The 12,371-nt window shown below is 45.8% G+C and overlaps 1 protein-coding gene across 1 annotated transcript; it reads right to left on the bottom strand.

The window, feature by feature from the left end:
• Positions 1–7,008: 7,008 nt before the first annotated feature.
• LOC124698885 (transcription factor TBF1-like) lies at positions 7,009–11,318 on the bottom strand. The gene is made up of 5 exons (XM_047231281.1): positions 11,191–11,318; positions 9,759–9,947; positions 9,211–9,261; positions 8,058–8,375; positions 7,009–7,380 (listed from the first exon to the last, which is right to left on the bottom strand). The coding sequence occupies exons 1-4, from the start codon at positions 11,302–11,304 to the stop codon at positions 8,061–8,063; spliced, it is 669 nt and encodes a 222-aa protein (XP_047087237.1). The 5' UTR covers positions 11,305–11,318; the 3' UTR covers positions 7,009–7,380; positions 8,058–8,060.
• Between the last annotated feature and the right edge of the window lie 1,053 nt (positions 11,319–12,371).

Raw genomic sequence — 12,371 nt, 5'->3', positions numbered from 1 at the left:
TATCATGTGAGTTGCTATGCATGTTCGTCTTGTCTCGAAGTAAGGGCGATTTTCATGATCAAATGGTTTGAGTATGCATATTGTTAGAGAAGAACATTGGGCCGCTAACTAAAGCCATGAATCATGGTGGAAGTTTTAGTTTGGACACAAAACCTCAATCTCTTATGAGAATATTATCTGTTGTTGAATGCTTATGCATTAAAGAGGAGTCCATTACCTGTTGTCTATGTTGTCCCGGTATGGATGTCTAAGTTGAGAATAATCAAAAGCGAGAAATCCAATGCGAACTTTCTCCTTAGACCTCTGTACAGGCGGCATAGAGGTACCCCTTTGTGACACTTGGTTGAAACATATGTTATGCAATGATAATCCGTGTTAATCCAAGCTAATTAGGACAAGGTGCGAGCACTATTGGTATACTATGCATGAGGCTTGCAACTTATAGGATATCTTATACATAACACATATGATTTATTACTACCGTTGACAAAATTTGTTCTATGTTTTCAAAATGAAAAGCTATAGCACAAAAATAGTAATCCATGCTTCCCTCTGTGAAGGGCCATTCTTTTACTTTATTGTTGAGTCAGTTTACCTACTTCTTTCTATCTTAGAAGCAAACACTTGTGTAAACTGTGTGCATTGATTCCTACATGTTTACCTATTGCACTTATTATATTACTTTGTGTTGACAATTATCCATGAGATATACATGTTGAAGTTGAAAGCAACCACTGAAACTTATATCTTCCTTTGTGTTGTTTCAAAACTTTCTACTAAGAACTTATTACTTATGAGTTAACTGTTATGCAAGTCTTATTGATGCTTGTCTTGAAAGTATTATTCATGAAAAGTCTTTGCTATATGATTCAGTTGTTTACTCATTGTCTTCATCATTGCTTCGAATCGCTGCATTCATCTCATATGCTTTACAATAGTATTGATCAAGATTATGATAGCATGTCACTTCAGAAATTATCTTTGTTATCGTTTACCTACTCGAGGGCGAGTAGGAACTAAGCTTGGGGATGCTTGATACGTCTCAAACGTATCTATAATTTCTTATGTTCCATGCTACTTTTATGATGATACTCACATGTTTTATACACATTATATGTCATTATTATGCATTTTCCGGCACTAACCTATTGACGAGATGCCGAAGAGCCGATTGCTTGTTTTCTGCTGTTTTTGGTTTCGAAATCCTACAAAGGAAATATTCTCGGAATTGGACGAAATCAACACCCGAGGGCTTATTTTTCCACGAAGCTTCCAAAAGACCGAGGGAGAAACGAAGTGGGGCCACGGGCGCCGCCACACTAGGGCGGCGCGGCCTAGAGGGGGCCCGCGCGGCCCTAGCGTGTGGGGCCCCCGTGACTCCTCCGACTCCGCCCTTCCGCCTACTTAAAGCCTTCGTCGCGTAACCCTCTGTACCGAGAGCCACGATACGGAAAACCTTCCAGAGACGCCGCCGCCGCCAATCCCATCTCGGGGGATTCAGGAGATCACCTCCGGCACCCTGCCGGAGAGGGGAATCATCTCCCGGAGGTCTCTTCATCGCCATGATCGCCTCCGGATCGATGTGTGAGTAGTTCACCCCTGGACTATGGGTCCATAGCGAGTAGCTAGATGGTTGTCTTCTCCTCATTGTGCTATCATATTAGATCTTGTGAGCTGCCTATCATGATCAAGATCATCTATTTGTAATGCTACATGTTGTGTTTGTTGGGATCCAATGAATATTGAATACTATGTCAAGTTGATTATCAATCTATCATATATGTTGTTTATGTTCTTGCATGCTCTCCGTTGCTAGTAGAGGCTCTGGCCAAGTTGATACTTGTAACTCCAAGAGGGAGTATTTATGCTCGATAGTGGGTTCATGCCTCCATTAAATCTGGGACAATGACAGAAAGTTCTAAGATTGTGGATGTGCTGTTGCTACTAGGGATAAAACATCGATGCTTTGTCTAAGGATATTTGTGTTGATTACATTACACACCATACTTAATGCAATTGTCTGTTGCTTGCAACTTAATACAGGAAGGGGTTCGGATGATAACCTGAAAGTGGACTATTTAGGCATAGATGCATGCTGGATAGCGGTCTATGTACTTTGTCGTAATGCCCTGATTAAATCTCATAGTACTCATCATGATATATGTATGTGCATTGTTATGCCTTCTTTATTTGTCAATTTCCCAACTGAAATTCGTTCACCCAACATGCTATTTATCTTATGGGAGAGACACCACTAGTGAACTGTGGACCCCGGTCCATTCTTTACATCCGAAATACAATCTACTGCAATACTTGTTCTTTACTGTTCTTCGCAAACAAACATCATCTTCCACACCATACGGCTAATCCTTTGTTTTCAGCAAGCCGGTGAGATTGACAACCTCACTGTTACGTTGGGGCAAAGTACTTTGATTGTGTTGTGCAGGTTCCACGTTGGCGCTAGAATCCCTGGTGTTGCGCCGCACTACATTTCGCCGCCATCAACCTTCAACGTGCTTCTTGGCTCCTACTGGTTCGATAAACCTTGGTTTCTTACTGAGGGAAAACTTGCTACTGTACGCATCACACCTTCCTCTTGGGGTTCCCAACGGACGTGTGTTAACTGCACGCATCAGGGCCCTATAAAAGGGGTCTTCTTCCCCAGCTCGGCCCAAGTCTTCTCTCCTCCATTGTTGCTGAGCTCAAAACCTTGAGGATCTCCCTCCCCATCCAACCAATCATGCCCAAACTTTGAGGAGTGGTGGAGGAGACCCCGATCTATAGTTCCACCGAGAAAGATTTCACCAATCCCACCTAGTCCTTTGTGGATCTTGTTGTTAGGGTTCCTATTGTGGGATCTGTTGGAGATGAGCTCCTATGGAGGCTAGCTTGGAGTTGTGCTAGCCCCATAGGGTGTTGGGAGCCTCTAGTGTTGTGGAGCTCGCCCCAACCTTGTGAAGGAATCACCGCCTCGATCGGCTTCGTTAGTGGAGAAGGGAAAGCTTCTTCGTGGGGTTTTCTCGAGGAAGAAGGTGAGGGTTAGCACTTGCACTTGTGGTCCACACCTCCTCAACGCAGACGTACTCCCTCTTGTGGGAGGAACCGCGGGAAAAAGACATAAAAATTGAGTAGCGACCATTCACCCCCCTCTAGTCACGCCCCCGATCCTTTCAGTTTGGCACCGTGGTAGGCTAGCATGTAGGAGAGCAACATGGATCACTGGGTGGATCCTGCACTTCTCGCGTAACTTGAGCTTGTAAGTCACTTCAATGACTCACTTTTCAACTTGGTAGGGGTCATAGAAGCAAAAGAGAGAGAGAAATCATGATTGGCACGAGAAGCCACCGACGTCTGTGTATGAAGTTACAATTTGAAGAAAACCAATCACCTAGTTCAGATTGATGGCTGGAGCGCTTGTGACCGGCCATACTGGTCTTTCATGCTCTACCGCTCACCATGAAGATGTTGTTGGGGGACCTCAGTCATGATGGTGCGTTCTTGTAGCCTAGTACAATTCAAACCATGGTCGCAGAGTGCTTCAAATGGAGAGGTGCCGATTGCAAAAGTGATACGATGAGTTGTACCAGAATTCTGCAAGAGCAAGCCACTTGAAGCATTTGAAAGCGCAGGTGTGGACGGAACACATGTGATATGTCTCCACACAAACTGGTTTACGTGGTTGGTTTGGCCGTTGTTTTGTAGATGGTATGCTAAACTCATCCGCAACTCCGGCTTAGAAAGATTGAATAAATTTTACCGTAGATGACGGGCACGGTAACCCACATATGAAATCCCCGTGGATAAAGTGAGATGTCCAATGGCTGCAGAAGACCGTGAGTTTTCACCCATTCGGCCATTCCCTTTTGGCCTTGTTTGCAGATCAATCGTTGGGCAAGATCTTCAACTCGTTGGGCGATGATGCTCTATGGTCATTGCTCTCTTCACATGCCTCTTGTTTATACGCATTGGCTTACCGAATATATCGCGTTTTATGGCATCATCCTAGGCTACTATCCAATGCAGCCTGAGGTTACATCACGGCTAGCCTTGGTCCGGCCAGCATATTACCTTAGGCAAGTGATGGAACGTACCCCAACTTAGAGCATCTCCACTCGTTGGCGCTCCCCACGCCCAAATTTGGCGAAAGTTTCGTTCGGATTGGAGGAAAATTAGGCCTGGGGAGCGCCGAAGTTCCAGCCGTCCCCCCGGCAGGACACCCCCAACTTGGGGCATTTGACATATTTCAATCAAATTCGACATAAAATTTAACAAGTTCGGCGAACAAGATTCAGAAAATTGCTGAAACAAATTGGACGAAAATCAGTACAATGTTTAACAAGTGCTAAAACAAATGAAGCACACAATTTCACAAGTTTTGAAACAAATAAATAAAGACACACTAGTTGGCGTCGGCGTTGGCGTTGCCTCGGAGCGTCCATATGTGCTCCACCAGATCATCTTGCAGCTGTTGATGCATTGTAGAGTTTCGGATCTCCTGGCGCATAGCAATGAAGGCGGCCCATGATGGAGGCACCTGGTGGTTAGGCTGTGCAAGAGGTCCCTCTCTCTCATATGGTGCTTGTTGCTCAGCCAGTGGAACCAGATGTTTTCGCTCATTTTCAATAATCATATTGTGTAGGCACACACAGCAGTTCATCATCTCCCACATCTGATCTTTGGACCAAGTCATAGCGGGGAACCGGACGACAGCAAATCTCTGTTGGAGGACACCAAATGCACGCTCGACGTCTTTTCAGCAAGCTTCTTGTTTCTTCACAAACTCGCAAAGTTTGGGGGTGCTAGGTTTCGAGATAGTCTTCACAAATGTTGCCCACTTTGGATTGATACCGTCTGCAAGGTAGTATCCTTTGTTGTAGTGCCGACCATTGCATAGTTCACCGGGGGAGCATGACCCTCAACAAGCTTGGAAAAGATCGGGGAGCAGTTTAGGACGTTGATGTCATTGTTGGATCCAGGCATACCAAAGAAAGAGTGCCAAATCCGAGAGATCATGGGTAGCCACCGCTTCAAGTATCACAAGTGCAGCCGTTTTTGTGACCCTTGTACATTCCCTGCCACGCAAACGGATAGTTCTTCCATTTCCAATGCATGCAGTCAATGCTTCCAAGCATCCTTGGAAAACCCCTAGCTTCATTTGTTGCAAGGATCCTCTGAGTGTCTTCGAAAGTGGGTGATCTCAAGTAAAAGTCCCTGAACACTGCTATGAAGGCCCTGCAGAACCGGTAGAAACAATCAAGGGCGGTGGACTCCGCCATCCGAAGATAGTCATCTGCACCATCACCGGGAGCTCCATACGCCAGCATCCTCATAGCCACTGTGCACTTCTGCAGTGACGAAAATCCAACCAAACGAGTGCAATTCGCCTTGCATCTGAAGTAGGGGTCAAAGTCTCGGATGGCATACACAATTTGCGTAAATAGCTTTCGCTCATCCCGAAACGACGCCGGAAAACACTCTCACCGTGCAATGGATTGTCGGCGAAGTAGTCGGCGTACAACATGCGGTAGCCCTCCATTCGTTGTCTCGGCTTGCACTTCCGGCGACCCGGTGCCGACCCACCACGTCGACCGGTTGCCGGTCCGGCGTACATGCTTGACAAGCAACCGAGGATCATCATGTGCTCCTGGTGTTGGGCGGCGGCTGCCATCTCTTCTCGCATAAGCTCGACGAACATCTGCTCCTCCTCTTCGTCTGAGTCCATGGCCGGCGAGGCAAATGGACGAACACCTGACGGGCGTGGTCGAGGCAACCCGAGCCACGAGCGACGAGGAGTAGGCCAAAGTCGCAAAACAGGCCGGCGGAGGAGCAGCCAGATAGGCCTTCGTCGAAAGACGGCGGAATATAGGCAGGTGGAGAAGGAGGGACGGCGGAATCTGGGCAACAAGCCGGCGGGGTGGTGCCGGCGGCGAGAGAGATACGAGGGGTGGGGAAGATTTTGAGCGAGGTGGCGGTGGGGTTCGTGTGTCGAGTCGCCGACAGATCGGGTCCTTCCCCGCTTTTCACTCGTCCGGAGTCCCCGATAGATTCCCGGGGGACCGGGGATGGCGTGGGCTCACCGGATGGATGAAGGGCCAAATCCGGACGAAAACGAGGAACCAGGGCGCGACTGGACCGAATTTCACCGTCCGGATGGAAAAAACGTCGCTCGGGGGCCTTGTCGGGGAGACGAGTGGAGATGCTCTTATGGCTTGCCACGCTCTTTCTTTTCACATCAAAATGATATCGGGGAGAGCAATTCCATCCTTCATGAGCAGTAGGATGAAATTGGGGTGGGCCATCCAGCCACGCAGACGCTGAAGTAAGCATAACACGACAAGTCGGCTCATGTGCTACATGATTCATGTGGGAGGCCAACGCTCAAACGCTGTTTCTATTAACTCTCTTGCCACACTCCTAAGTGGCATGGTCTTAGTCGTTTCGTTAAATTGTACTACTCTCTCTTGATTGTGGTAAAGTTAGCCGTCAGCCAAAGTTGCCCTCTACCGACGTCTGTCATCTTGCAAAAATCTGAATCCCACTAGCTGATCTCTTTATTCACGTGCCGGTTCGGAGACTACGACACTAGCAACGTCTGTAGCAGTACTCAGTAAGCTCGATCAGTACTTGCTGGCTTGCTGCATCTTCTTGAGCGAAATTTAATCGGTTGGCTAGTTTGTTCCTTGTAAGAAAAACACCCAAAAACAGCAACATATATGCTCCTGGGAAGACCAGCAGCCAAGTTACATGATCGCCATCCAGGATCCCGGAGATGGGAATGTAGCTTAGCGGCTTTTTGCCTTTTTGTCGTTGCAGGTCTTCTGTAATTAAAACTCTTCTTCTATCTAATCGGATTGCAGTTCAACTGCCCGTTCCTAGAAAAAAAAGCCACATCATCTCCTGCAAAAGGATAATAGCTCTGCCAAGCAACATATAAGACCTAAACAACGGTTTATACTAACATATTCAAACAAGCCAAGCAGATCATGATTACACAAACATCAATGACGATACCACTGTCCAATTACCTACTAATTATAATTAGCAGTACCCATGCTGTTCTTACATCCTTCATGGAAGCAGCACTTGTTCAAGTGTCTGCTCCAAGCTTGTTTTACTTATATACTAGTCTCGCACTACCATTGCGAGCTCAGGTCTCCATAGTATTACATATATAATATTAGTGTTATACTAATACTGAAAATTAAGTCCACGCCACGGTCAACACCCAGCTAGTGCCACTACTCCATACTTATATACTACTAGTGCAACACTACCATTGCAAATTCAGTTCTCCAAATATAATACTAATACTAGCATCATACTGCTACTGAGAATTACGTCACTTGTCCACGCATCCTGCTGTGGCCTTCTATCAGACTCCTGTCGGACACAACAAGAGAATGATGGTTAGCATTTCGATCATGGAGACAACTTTTTTCAAAAGTGGTAGCATGCAGATTAACAAAGCTAGTGGCATCGTTGCAATAAGTAAAACTAGTAAAGCAGGGATATCTGCGACGCTTAAGCTTCTATTTCTATAGAACGAAATATATTGAATGGATCAAAACAGGGTGGATTGCGTCCTCAGCCAATGTCATCATGCATACCAGCACATTTGGGATAATATGCCTCGCTCCTTTTAGCTACAAAAGAATACTCCTATGTTGCCAAGTTTTACACACCCTCTTCCACTCTGCACCACATTCATTGTCCAAACATATGCAACAGACAAATGGAGCTTGTACATTGAATTATCTCCCTCAACTCCCAAGCATACCTGCCCAACTTCATCATAAACGTTTTCCAAAATACAACTTGAACTATCTCTAATTTGACCATCCTGTTAATACCATACAAGTTTTCCTTTCACTGTTCAATCCGTATGATATTTTAGTGTTCTTATGTCTTAACCAATGAAACATAAACCCTAGAGCATGCATCTTCATTGGGTAAAAAGCATAATAATAAGTATAGTATGAATTACTGGCTACTCTAGCAATTTTGCTACTAATACAAATTAAACATAGCAAAGGAAGATCAAATATCAAAAGCATCACCTGTTAGGTGGCTTCCTTCTTCACATCCCATCTAGTCAGCCGCTTCCTTTTACCAAGGTCTCCTCCTGCAGCTGGGACATGCACCACCTGTTGTCGACTTGCGAGAAATTCTTCATAGTCCGAGTCACTGTCAGACTCACTGATCCATCCAAAGCAGGGACGCCTTGCGCGACCACTTCTTGCAGCTGCCAGATGTGGCAATGCTTTAGGAGCAGGTGGGTCAATGATCACTTCCTCTGTTTGCTCAACAGCTAACACAGTGTTAGATGGCTCCTCATTATGAACCTGCACAACTGGCACCATTGCTGCATCTTGTTGCTGCATCACAAACCAAGCCCATATAAGAATTGGACAATATGCATGAGCTTTGTAGCTGGAGGGAATAAGAAACATAAACTAAACATTAATATCCCAAGGTCTTGGTTTAGAGGAAAATCAAAACTGTCACAAGTAACAGCAATTTGTGCAAGCTAAATTGTTTTACAGAGTACTGGTGGATACAATGTTGCAGTTGTATTACAACTTTACAAGACTAAGTGAGAAAATACTATATAGTGCAATGCTAAAAGGCAAAATGCTAATTCATCAGTCAATTATATCACCTTAAAGAAAATAGAGAAGACATCAACCAATACACTTATTTCTGCTGGCGTCATTCTTGTTTTTATGATTAAACATGCTTTTACATGTAAAGCACTTTTTTTACACAAGACCAACAGAGCAGATAAGTAGTATCAAGTGATCTCCACAAGATCAAGAAAATTAAGAGATAATGGCTGCACAAACCTAGTTGAAAAAAAAAGAATGAAACAGTGAACATAAATATAAGATCAAGTAACCATTCTATAATTCAAATAGCCACTTAAGCTTTCCATATGCCATATTATCATGTTATTCTAGTATCACAAAAGGTACTTCATATATCACATAAAACAATACAAGGGCACTAAAATAGCGATCAACGGCCAGGAACAAAAGCTTTGTTAAATCATACCCACTAACTGTGCAAATATGCAATCACATGATAGGTGTAGGGAGGCATAATTTGAAGGTACTTTGTTTGAGAAACATGTTGCTCCTGCACATGCTTCCCAAATAGCAATCAGTGGCCCAGGAATATTGATAAAAGAAAGTAAATGGATAGGGAGCTTACCTGATCCTCATCTTCGTCCTCCCACTCCTCCTGCTGCTGCTCCTGCACATGCTTCATAAATAACAAGAAGAAAACAAGTTAGTTTATATCCACATCAACCTCTGAAACGCAAAACAGAGCATGTTAAAAATAATATAATATTGGCATGCTTGATCTAAGCGAGAGCCTCAATCCTAGGATGCCTTGTCCATCATGATGTCATCAAAATAATTAGTAGCATCAACTTACTCCTCATTTTCTATTGATTATTTAGTCATGTGAAACCGTACAACGATGGAGAAGTTTGCTATATTCAGCACCAAACAAGATTATGATTGATGTCCTAGGACCAACCTGTTCCTCAAACTAATTGCCTTGAGGTTTTGCTCCTCCTATATCTAGCAAGTAATATTGAGCATGAATTACTTTTTTTGGCTTGGGATGGCAGTAGGATTGTTGCCTCATTGCCAACTAAAGCAACACAACCTTGCGTATATAGTCAATGTCACACACTGAACAATTACATCTACAAAGATAAGCACAGGAAAGTACAAGTATAGGGAGCTCACCTGAGCTTCCTCATCATCATCATCCTGCTGTTGCTGCTCCTCCTCCTCCTCCTGCTGCTGCTCCTGCTTCTTCTGAAGTACCTGCAGCTGCAGCTTCTCTTCCTCCTCCTGCTTCTCCAAGAGGGCTTCCTGCACTACGTGGTAACAGTTTTCCTCCAGGAACGGCCACCCATCGTTCCCATACACATTCTACACAGACAAGGCCAAATTATGAGAGTGACACCACAATAAATAATTACAAGAATTAGCACTGGTGATTGTATTGTTTTTACTCAGATTTCAACGAAAGGAGCAGAAAGATTTCAAGAAATCCTTGAAGTTTACAATCAGGGAACGTGGCAAATGGTTAACAAGGAAAAACCAGGGATTTTTTCAGCCCAAACAGCAGCGAGGAGGTGAAAATGGAGATGAAGCAAATCTTAGAAATTGCTAAGGAGGCTCTTGAGGAAAAATACCCAGGGCTACCTACAGAACTGAATGTCTGAATGCAAACATGAAGAGATCATGTATGGCAGGCTACGGTGCTGGTTGGTAAATATTTCCACAATACTGACTGTCAGAATGCAAAGATGAAGAGAAATAGTTATCATGTATGGCAGGCTATTTCGAAAGGAAGAACTGCACTACAACTAGGCCTGATAAAAAAAGAATATGTGATGGGAGTTCAACGAAAACCCGGGAAGATAGATGGATACCAACCATTCCAGGAAGAAAACCCACTTGTAGAAGAGAAGGCACAAATATTACGTGGGTTGCTGAACTTGTGAATACAGAAATGAATGGTTAGGATATCGGCAAAGTAAATAGCAATCTGCTGCCTATAGACGCAAATGAGGCAGCACTCAAAATTCCCTTAGGGAAAATTGATCATGGCCCGTGGGCATGGGATGCAGAAACTATATATGGTCAAATCAGCATACATGCTCCTTGCAAATCATGTGCAATCTGATGCACACCAACGAAGAAATGCAGCGGTTTGCTCAATGCTGAAGACAACAAAATTTTAAGAAGACTCTGGAATCTTCCGGCCCCTCCAAAGGTACGTAATTTCTGGTGGCGCGTAATTAAAGGCTTTGTTCCAGCTCGAGCAATTTTACCCAAAAAAAAGACATACTGAACTGCAAAGCAATTGTGTAGAGTGTGGGGCTACTGAAGACACTGTTTTTCACGTTCTCTAGAATGCACCTATGCAAGCAACTCCTAGCGAATTAGCACAAACTTCTAAATCGGTCGGTGAAACCGCGGCAAAAAAAAGGCTCTTGCAAATTGCAAGCTGCAAACAAATATCCCAGCAAAAAGTCATCTTTTTTACTAATAAAATTCCGCGCGCCGGGTTCTTGGGCCCAAAAGAAAACCCTCGCCTTAATTCCGTCCTTCATATGCGTCTCGGCGGAGAAGCAAGAAATGAAAGGGAGGAAGAGAGGAGGTGAACCTTGAGGAGGCTATTGACGATGTTGCGGATGTCGACCTTCTTGAAGCCCATCGGGACGAAGTGGTCGATCGCGGCGTCGATCCGCCGGTCGCCAGTCTTCTGCCGCCGGGGCATTGCCGAAGCTCGCTCGTGCGGGAGGATGTAGGCCGCGGCGCTCGTGCGAGAGGGGGCGGCGGGGAATTGGCGGCTGCCGGAGTTGGTTGGCGAGCTAGCTAGGGCTTTGGTGTTTCTCGATCGGGCGTGAGGAGTGACAGTGTACTGGTTTTGGGTCCGTGATGAGAGAGGCGAGCCGCGCAGCCGAGAAGATAACGTGTCGCCTGCTCCGTCTCGTTGAGTAGTCCTTGCTGCACCCAACGTGTTACAGCCACGGGATGGGTAAGCAAGGGACAGGATGTCAGCTAGGTGTGATGCGCAGCCACATCCCTATGTTATAGAGAAAGTATCTTTTTCGCCAAAACGCAAAAAGCCTTGCGTTTCGATGCATTGATAGATAAAGAAGAGTTTATGTACAAGTCCGAGCACGGACGCAACACGCCGTACAACTCGATCCAAGAAAAAGGAAAACTAATCTAGGGGAGTAGCAGGCGCACACCCCGGGCTCCCGCGTCCGCCCAATGCCACGCCTCGGCCACTAAGTCGTTAAACAAGGATGTCACCAAAGGTCGCACGTTGTCAAAGACCACCGCGTTCCTATGCTTCCAGATCCACCATGCCGTAAGCATGATAACCGACGAAGTGCCCTTGCGCAGCTGGCGAGGGGCGGTCCGCACCGCCTGCGACCACCACTCCGCGAAGTCACCCTCAACCGTGGAAGGGCCTGAGGTGGATCGTATCCACGACAGAACATCAAACCAAACCGTCCTGGAGAAGGAGCATCCTGTGAGCAGATGGCTCATTGTCTCGACAGATTGGTCACATAACGGGCATGTAGGCGCGTGCGGGAGTCCGCATCGTGCCAGTCTTTCCCCCGTCCAGCATCTGTCGAGGCAGGCCAGCCATGTAAAGAATTTCACCCTAGGCGGCGCCCAGGATTTCCAGTTAAGCTTCCAGGAGCCTGAGATGACTGCCCCTGGAAGAGGGTGTCATAGCAGGAGCTGGCCGAGTACTGGTCATCCATCGTCCAACGCCAAATCAGCCTATCCGGGCCCGCCGATAGCTAGGTGTCCCGGAGCCTGCCCCAC

The sequence above is a fragment of the Lolium rigidum genome, chromosome 3 (genome assembly GCF_022539505.1).
Source record: "Lolium rigidum isolate FL_2022 chromosome 3, APGP_CSIRO_Lrig_0.1, whole genome shotgun sequence".
Taxonomy (NCBI): domain Eukaryota; kingdom Viridiplantae; phylum Streptophyta; class Magnoliopsida; order Poales; family Poaceae; genus Lolium; species Lolium rigidum.
The sequence above is the reverse complement of the archived record's forward strand: the minus strand, read 5'-3'. Positions and strand labels throughout refer to the sequence as shown.